The sequence below is a fragment of the Phoenix dactylifera genome, chromosome 2 (genome assembly GCF_051530095.1).
Source record: "Phoenix dactylifera cultivar Ajwa chromosome 2, Ajwa_hap1_PhDact_Kaust_v1.1, whole genome shotgun sequence".
Taxonomy (NCBI): domain Eukaryota; kingdom Viridiplantae; phylum Streptophyta; class Magnoliopsida; order Arecales; family Arecaceae; genus Phoenix; species Phoenix dactylifera.
The window spans coordinates 30568593-30578490 of NC_143191.1; the positions used below are offsets into that span (position 1 = coordinate 30568593).

The 9898-nt window shown below is 37.9% G+C and overlaps 1 protein-coding gene and 1 long non-coding RNA gene across 2 annotated transcripts; one reads left to right on the top strand and one right to left on the bottom strand.

Annotated features, from left to right (window-relative positions):
• Positions 1 to 1129: 1129 nt before the first annotated feature.
• On the top strand, positions 1130 to 4656 carry LOC148714668 (uncharacterized). The gene is made up of 3 exons (XR_015975270.1): positions 1130 to 1250; positions 1780 to 1870; positions 4519 to 4656. It is a non-coding gene; the product is annotated as an uncharacterized LOC148714668 (long non-coding RNA).
• Positions 3692 to 9898, bottom strand: LOC103718854 (uncharacterized). Its single transcript, XM_008807850.6, has 5 exons — positions 9425 to 9898; positions 9217 to 9316; positions 8901 to 9000; positions 7256 to 7317; positions 3692 to 7085 (listed from the first exon to the last, which is right to left on the bottom strand). The coding sequence occupies exons 1-5, from the start codon at positions 9603 to 9605 to the stop codon at positions 6758 to 6760; spliced, it is 771 nt and encodes a 256-aa protein (XP_008806072.1). The 5' UTR covers positions 9606 to 9898; the 3' UTR covers positions 3692 to 6757.

A 9898-nucleotide genomic window follows, 5' to 3' on the forward strand; every position in this document is an offset into this window, starting at 1 on the left:
GCGCACACATTCTGCGCTCCTGCTCCCAAGGCTCATAAAAATAATAATATAAAGATTCTTCTCACTCCTTCCCCAACCAAACCACCTTAGCTTCCCTCTCTCTCTCCCCCCCTCTAACTCTGCCCTACGTTCTTCCAAGAATAAAATTCTAGATGTGAAGTGTTTTAAACAAATGAGGTACGTGGAAAAGGAGCGGTTTGGTGTTATCCGAGTGGGGGAATATTGCAGGTGGGCATGCGCAGGAGAGGTGGTTCAGTAGAGCCCTTTCTCTCTCTCTCTCTCTATATATATATATATTCTATTTTATTTTTATGATGTATTATATTATGGTGTTCATTGATGCATGGTACAACAAGCTAAGCGTGACTCACCTTCTAAAGTTGAGTTCCGGCTTTGGTTCACCCCCCCTCCCTTCCATCATTTCCCTCACCTTCTCCTCCCCATGACTCAACATCCCGAGGCACCGCTCCCTCCTCCTTTATATCCTCCATACCCTCCCCTTCCCCGAACTGCATCGCTTCCTTCCCCTCTTCTTGTTTCCAACACCTATACCTTCCTCATTCTATGACTTCTATGGCTTCCTCAATCGTTTCTGGCTTGTCGCCCAGTCGTGGAAGCCATGCAAGAAAGCAACATCATCTATAGATCTAAGCATCATCATCCAATGCCACAAGCCATGTAGAAGAGCTAGCAAACTCTGATGTCATGGGTTTTTTAAGTTCTAGGATAGCTCGGGGTGAATGCTAGCTTGTTGGGACCCTAGCTAGTGAAGCCAACCTGTCCTCCTCCTTCCTCCTTTGCCATGAACCTTAGTGTGATCCCAAGGGATAAGGATAACGCTATCCCGCGTAACACTTTAGCCCTGGCACACGCTCCACCAACTGGTGCTTCCCACTGAGCATTGTTATAATAATTGCTCGGTTATCTTTCTTGCACAATAGTAGGGTGGAGGAGACAGTGGTGGGGTGTTTTTAGGTAAGGCTTGCAATGAGAAGCCATGACCTAAGCTAACAGCATATTCTATTGGATGTGCGGCCATAGCTGGTGGATTAGGTAAGAAGGCGACGTTGCTTCTATCGGGTCGAAGGAAATTAAGAGTTCTGCATGGATGGTTCAGTGGATGAAAGAAGCGATATTGGTGAGGTTCAATCCGATGATGGGCTTTACGTATGATCGCAAACCAATCTCAGATTGAGCCGCGCCAATATCACTTTCTCCATTGCTCGATCTCCTTCTCAACAACAACGCAGGTTCTTCCTTTCTACTTAAATATCTTCTCCTCCGTCGCGCTCTTCTAATTCTTATGCTTTATCCTGCCTTTCTTTTCAAATGAATGTATATTATGCATCTATTGATCCATGCAATATCTAGATTGGCCAACTTATGGATGTTACTTGGAGATTAAAATTGTTTCTCTTAATCAAGAATCAATATTTCGAAAATTTGTGGTCTTCAGGGTCTTCGGCTTCCATTAAGGTTTGATAATTGCTTCCTTGGGGGAGGCAACGGTTATGCATCTGCAAGCTATAAATGGATGCAAACGAATCATTAACACATCCAATTTAGCGTGGTTAATTGCCAATGGTGGAATTTTTCATTCCTTTTATTGTACGTCTACAATTAGTGTTTACTATTACGTATTGTTTGTTTCCGTCAAATTGTTTCTGTGACAAGTTTCTCCATGCATGCTAATACTGATATATGAAACAGATTCTTTCGAGCAGAATTTTATGAAAACAAAGTGAATCTACTACCTGCTAAATGTTTCCTATGGTTTAGGTAGCTGGATAAGCTAACGGTTTGAGAAAGGCTTCTTGGATCGTAATCCATCATCATCTTCTTCGGCGATATTTCACAGCTTCTGATCACAGTTATGTTTTCATTTCCCCATTTCCTGAGAAAAGATTATAGATGTGCAGTTATCTTTTATATTTATCTAATGAAAACTTTCTAGAGTATGCTTCTCTACGTTGTGTATGAAGGCCTCTTAGCATGTTTTCTCATGTGTTTCACTTTACTTCTATACCCAATACTTACAAATGTTAAAGAGTACCATGTATTTCAAGTAACATTTCAGTTAGTATCTGAAAGTGATTTTTCTGAATGCTGTAGCACAAGTTAACATGTATTTGATAACAAAGCATGACAAGCATTTGAGCAAGCTTCCAGAGGTTGTTATAGTTAGTGAACATTGGAACATGGGTCATAGCAGTCCATTCAACATATCTGCATGAGCAATTGCAAAATAATGAACATCAGTAGTTAGACAAGGAAGCAAATTAGAAATGAGATTTTCCAATATCATGCTAAGAATAATTAGGATTTCCAGCAAATTAAAGATGCATGTCATTCGCTTGATGAGAAATAAAATGAAATATCGAAATTTCACGTGGCTGAACAAGAAATTGAGATGAAGAAACATAAAAAAAAAAGGAACATAAAAAGGTCAGTTGTAGCATTTAGCTAGAGAATTCTACGATATGTAATACTAATATTTAATGAATATAAAATTATAAAATATTTTTAAGGATAAAATTAATTTTTAGATGACAAAACAAAAAATGTAGATGACATTTCATGTCTGAATGAAATACATGGAGGATGTTGGTGATTTATAAATGTCAAATATCGCTCTCAATTTTATATATAAAAGAAACACTTCTTTAGATCAAAAAATAAAGGGTTAAGAGAGGACATAGATTTGATATACTGAAGAATGATGTGGGTTGCTTCCAACGGAAAAAAAAAAAGAAACAATAAATTCCAGTGTTGCTGCCTTCGGCCATGAGAGGATATAGAAATTTCTTTCTTCCAATGACTGGAAAACAGGTCTCCTAGAGACCTGAGTTATATGCATTTACGGCTCATGTCAAGTCTATATTTATTGTGTAATTGTTGAAACTCCAATTCATGAATTTGAAACTCCAAAGGCTTTTGAGCATCTTAGAGTCCGCAAGCAAATGGAAGGATTCTTTTTCTTTTTTTCTTTTTTTTTTTTTGTTGGTTGGTGGGGGGGGGGGGGGATCGTATACTACTTTCCTTCCTTCAGAGGACTGACTTCAACAAAAACTTCATTCGTGTATCTTGGGTACATCTAAGATAGAAGGTTGAAGTTCTCTAAATGTACTCTCTCTCTCTCTCTCTCTCTCTCTCCCCCAAAGAAAAATCATCCTATGTCGTTTCAAAGATAGTGCACTGTATTTGTGTTTCATATTTGAAAGTGTAAATGGTGGTTCAAAATTCAAGAGCTACTATAGTATCAAACGACCAAAATCACTTATCTAAAAGTTTCAACATTTTGTTTTTCTTTTTTGGTACATTAAATGTTTCTGTTTTGAAAGTAGCATGAATGTCATTTGGTCTTTACTCAAACAAATGGAGAAAGCATTGAAGAGATTCTTGTTTTGAAGTAATGTCCTATAGGTAGTTCTACAATCAATAAGTTCTTCACATTTAAGATGAATTTTTCCCACCACCTGTATCAATAGAATATTCACAATACTTTCTCCATGTCATAGTTTACTGTTCTTCTGATGATACTAGTGTGCTTTAGCGTGGAATCTTTTTCAATCTTTAGCTGATAACAAGATTTTCTTTTTGTGACCTTTTCTTGCTATGTATATTGGAACTACAGGATCTCAAGTCACACTATCTACTCTACATGAAGAACAACTCTGTGTGAGACATTGAGTTGTTTTGATACTTAAAGATATATATCTTCTCATCCACATTTGAATTTGCAGATCCTTGAGTATAGTAGTATGGTGGTTAAAATTTTGTCAGCCATTTAGCGATGCGCATTAAGGTTCATGCAAGATAAGAAAAACTTCAATCCATCCCTCCTCAATAGTTAAAGCTACTTGGAAGCTTAGTTCTGCATTTAAAACTGCAACTAGTTCTGGCCCTTTATGCTAATAGACCATGGAATCTGGTTACAGTAGCTCATATTGCCTCCAGCACACAAGCATAAGAGCATTTCTGACAGAATACCTAAGATCTATCATATCAGGAATTTTATCAACCATGCCTCCAAGTTGATTCGTTCATAGCATTTTCTTGTTTCTTTTTTTTTTCCCTTTTTTCATAGGTTAACCACTATACAAGTTGAAATATGCAAAAGCCTCTGCTTTAAAGTTTATAGGTTAGAAATCCCCTGGTAATAATAGAAGGATGCTGCAACTAAGATGCCCAAAGAGAAGATGTTTAAGACCCGTTCTCCATTAGCCCATAAAGCTCTTTTTTTGAAGATCTGTTTTACAGAGAAAGAGAAGCACATTTCTCCTATCTCTTCCACCGTAAACAGTTGCAGAAAATGTCTCTGTGCTTCTCTCATGACAGGCGATGAATTCTCCAATCATATATCTTTTTGAAGAATATGCATGCCCATTCTAACTATCACCTTTAGTAATTGTCATGCCATGGGCAACTTTAGACTGTTTTGCTCTTTTTCTTTCCTTTTTCTCTTTTCAGACCATATTCTTTCGATAAATTCTAACTTTTTTCTTTTGACTGCTACAGGGGATTCTAACAAGTTTCCCAAGAACATGCTTCCTTTCAGTGTTTTTCGCAAGCTCAAGTGATTCCATGTTCCTGAACTGGTTTGTTGACCATGATTGGAGGGAGTAAAATCTCTATGATCATATGCACGCACCCAAGTGTGAGATTTCTCATTCTGAAACCAGCCTTGCCATTGCTATAACATTTTAAAACTAAATTTTATTTGACCGACCACCCTTCAGCACACCAAGATTTAGTGTGTGCTTGTTTAATAATTGTGATCTTGAAATGACCCTATCTGCTTCTCAACATTGAGATCCTCCAAGCCTTTCTGACCCATATAGGAAAGAACAGATGCTCAATAGGGGCATAGAGGTCATAGCACTGGCTCAAGAAAATGCATCCCTTCAATCTCTTTATAACTTCTATCTGGCTAAAGATTGTAGTGAGAAAAAATATATATTTCATTAGAGCTATAGAAATCTAGTGCACCTGCTTTTTTTTCTTTTTTTTTTTGTTTGATAAAAGTACGAATACGTTTGTCTTAAATCAGTCACCAAGAAATTTGCATGGGGACAACAGTATACTTACAGATCATCCAAGCAGCGAGATTATATCAGCCATTAAGGCTATGTCATTTTACTTTCAGAAAAAGAGAGTCTATGTTGTCCGAGTGGAGTGCACTTGAACTAACTTGACACGCAGTTGTTTGTGCTAGCTCCTCCCAGAATGTGATGATTTCTTCTATTATTAGACCAAGAGGCTACATAGTTATGAGGGCATTATAGAACCTTAATACGAGGTCGACATGATTGAGTACCCTAAAGGCCTTGATAGGGGAAAGAGGATTTCAATAAATTAGAATTCACTTGGTTCCAGAGGAAATATATTTGCGCATGAACTGAATTTATAAAATTAATGGATACTGATTCTTTTCATCACTGAAATTCCAATTTTATCCCATCATAATCTTTTCCGATCTCAAGCTTACTGGTCACAGATTTCCAGAGGAATGCTCCTTGGGGAGACCATAGCCTAGTGACAAATATTTTTAGTAGTATTCTTATATGACTTTGAACAGGTTAATTAGTTTGCGATCCAAAACTATTAGCTGGGCTATAGTCCCATGAAAAATACAATACATTGATCATGTTCCACTCTTGATCCAACTGATGATATTTCTACAATTATCAATTTTTATGAAAGAAAGCCACATCAGGACACATCTTTGACGAAAAGGGTCCATATACTATAGGTTGCTTACTGACTATGTTTGTTTGAATACAAAATGAGCCAAGCTCAAGATGTACTTTAAGGCTCCACTAGTAAAGGACCCGACTCAAATTAAAGTATGGGTTCAAGAATACTCGTGAGCCGGTCTCGAACAAGCTGACATCTGCTCAAGCTGGAACATCCTCTCAGACATGATCAACCCAAGCATAAAACAGCTAAAATCTTGGCTTGGCTCTGCTCAGTTAATTGCTTAATATATGAACCATGTTCTCCTTAGCAATGATATACACTTGTAGACAAATAAGGTGGATACAGTCTGATCTGAGGACAACAGAACCTTTTCAAGTCTTAAATTATAATTCACTAGTATCTTTCAGGTCCGATCTCACAGAAATTGTTTTGGTTGTCCTTTACTGTAACAATCATGTTCATAAATCAACAGTCTTGAAAAGCTTTAGTTTCCTGTCGATTCAAGAACCTAATTTTCTGGCACTCAGGTAAAGAGCCTCTTGCAGTCATGATATTGTTACATGTCCTAACTTAGCTCCTTCAGCTGACTGAAGTACATTGCTCAGAAAACTACGTCATACCTTTCATACAGTTTGTACTAGTTATAATTATATGCAAAACATACCATTATAGATGCTAATTATTCTACAAATATGGAATTTACTCCTTATTAATTATGGTTGTATCTACGCAATTTGGAAATTCACTTAAAGTTGTCGGAACATAAATTATTTCTCCATGCTAATTGAGAGGTTCTAAATATGTTATACATCACATGAAGTATTTAAGTTTAAAAAACAAAGAAAAAAGAAAGAAAGAAATAAAAAAAAAAAATGATCAGCCGAAATCATTTACGCTATAACCAACTCTGAGTTCACCAAATTAACCCAAGAATGCAAGATCGGGGTGTTTATAAGGCATATAGAGAGAATGAATCTTATCTGGGTGGGCAAAATGTAAAGTGAGTCCTTGACACAAAATGTAGCAATTCTGGGCTGCAGGCATTCTCGTTTACTCACTAAGGAACCCAAAAGCACTTCGCTTCCACTATGGAGTTTCTATTGGATTGATACTGTCTCACCTTTGATCCCACTCTTTGGTGATTGCTGACAGTTTTTGAATGAAGAGACAGGTCATCTGATTTTGATCTCCGTGAACTCCTGGAGTTGGACAACCACCCACGGAAGAAATGACCCAATTTGGATTCCTTGTGTCTTACAAGGCTTTCACCTTCATCATAGTTATCTCCATGCTCATCTATGGATGGACTGGCATCCATATAATCACCATTCTTATCCTTGTCATTCTCCTCAATTACTTCAAGGATCTCTGGTGCTGTCACCGACCTTTAAGACAAAAAGAATTCAGTTGTGTGTGTCATAAAAGGGCCTTGCTCACAAACATATAAACATAACAAGCCTGCTTGCTTGTAAATGAAATAGAAGCTCCATATGAAGAAGCTCAACAATCACAAGTGGTTCTAATAAATAAAAGAGTACATTTTGTTGGGCCTTACCTCCTGTGGGGTCTCCAATTGCTTTCACTGTAGTTCAGTGAAACATGTCTCATAAAATGGAGCTGCATAAAGGATAAAATAAATAACAACTTTTCAGTGTAAATACAATTGGATTTAGAATATATGGAGACTAATCAATACAGCAATAATATGTCAAAGCCAGAAATAAACACACGTTCTACTTAGCAGATGTAATGTTCGCATGTAATGTTCATATGTTCTGTATATGACAAAAGAGTATGCGATACCGATTACAACATTATGATGATGAAATTCAAAACAGGAAAACCGTTAAGACAAATGAATTGGAAAGAACATAAGCTAATAATGCCCAGATCAGTTTCTCCTTTTTGAAAGACAGTTCTTCAAAAAGATAAAGCTAATTTACTCTTTGGGTTATATCCCAAGGAGCAGATTCAAGAAGTGAGGTTGTTAAAGATTAGGAAAATTTAAGAAATTTCTGCAAAAGTTAACATTATATATTGTGAAGCAATAAAATTATTTCATGGTTCCACTTTTCCTCAGCAGAATGTGTGTAACTGTGAAGCAATGAAGAACTGGACATGAACCAAAAGAGGGAGAAGGGCAAAAAAAAGCAAAGCATGAAACAGTATACTTCAGTATATGGTCCGAGTACCTGATGTGGTCTGCCCATTTTTACTTAATGGTAAGAATAAATGGCCATTGGAACCTTGTAATGTTGGACAAGCGTTGAGAAGTTTTGGGCTAAGGTCAACCACAATTATGCATCATAAGATATAGGGGTCCAACTCAGTTCATATTATAATCATAGAAGGTGGGACTTTTTTACAATTTAATAATATTGGAAGGAGTTTGAGAACTATCCAATGAGTAATAAAAAGGTGATTCCTGTCATCATGGTACAATTTCCAGCCTAGAAAGGAAAGTAAAGTTCATGCTTGTGCCGTTGGTATGCTCTTGCACATTTTCATAATATCCAAAACATATATTCTTATAGGCTCCGTTACGTACTTAGCAAGGTTACACATACTAATGAATATTTTCAGGTATACCATAAAAATAAAAGATGGCTTCTAGCATATTAAAGATATTTTAAGCTAAGTCCACCAATTATAACCTATTACCTAACCATGATTTCCATAATCAATTGATGAACCCACGTAATCATTCTAAGAGGCTAGTGATCCAAAAGTAATTTGCATTTTTAAGTGCAAAGGATGAGTTTTAATAGCACCAGTAATTACATATTAGTAAATCTTGTATCAACAACACTCAAGAACTTCAAAAGTGAATGACGACATGAGTCCTAAAGCGAACTCACAGGTGGCACTGGATATCATACAGGCACACCTCTAGTCCACAAACATTACATTATCTAGCCACAATGTTGAAGAGCAATGGCTACCAAACTATACAAAAACATTTTATGAGGATTGAAAGCACTATACATCAAGTCAATATTAAAGGAGAACTTTATTTAATATATAAGAATGCAGCATAGGTTTCAAACATGATCTTAATTTCATATGAACATCGAGTGGATATCAAAGGAGAGCTTCATTTGAGATATAAGAATATCGCATAGCTTTCAACCATGATCATATTTTCATATCAACAAATAGATAGGCTATACTCAAAATCTCGTGTCATCAATCATGCTAACCTCATCGCCATCTTTGATTCCAAAGCTTCGAAGAGTTGTGTGATCATCGGTTAATTTAAAGCCTTCGTAGGATAAGCAAAAATGACCCCACACAAGCGACCTGCCATAAATAAGACAGACCCATTGGTATCCCCTGAATTAAAGAAATCTCTGACTGGTTACTAGTAAGTTTATGCTCAAAATCCCAATCTATCCGTTATCATAAGAAAAAACAGAAAGAATCGAAACCAATACGACATACACATGACTACTGTAAGCAAATAAAGGAAAATAAATTGAAGAAGGAAGAACAAAGAACAGGGGTAATGATTTGAACCAAGAAATATTGCATCCTCCATCCTTGGCAGAGTTGTTGAATATATTCTCGATCGCCATCTTCAGCTGCCACACGGCGGCCGTCCGCGAAATCTGGACATCTGCCGGCAACGCAAAACCAAGAAATCTCATCGCCCGCAGCTCGATGCCGAATTCACCAAGAAAATAAAAAAGAAAAAAAAAGATGGGGTTTTTTTTATTAATTATACCGAAGGAGGTGGCGTCCAATTTGATGATAGTGAGCTTGATGAGCTGCTCGGGGAGGCGGTGGTAGGAGAAGCTGCGGCGGCGATTGGCGGGGACGCCGATGCCGACGTCGTCTTCGACGCCTGGGAACAGCGGTGGCGGAGGCGGCTGCCGAAGCTCCTCCGACTCCTCATGGATGGCCATCGTACCGCATTCCCCGTCCCCTCACCTACCCCTCTCTCTGGGGGCCCTCCAGCCTTTTATGACGTCCATCTCGCGGGCGAGGGCGAGAAGGGGGAGGAGAGGACGAGGACAAAGTGATGTTCGGCCCTTTCGCTTTTCTTGGTATTGTTTCCTTTTTTTTTCTTTTGCCTTAGGTGGGGGGCGACGACGGCGAAGATTAATATTTGGGGGAGGAGGAGATGAAAAGGAGGAGGTTAGGATGTGAGGGATCATGCGCTGTGGCGGTTGCCGGTTAATGGCGGAGGGCTTGGAAA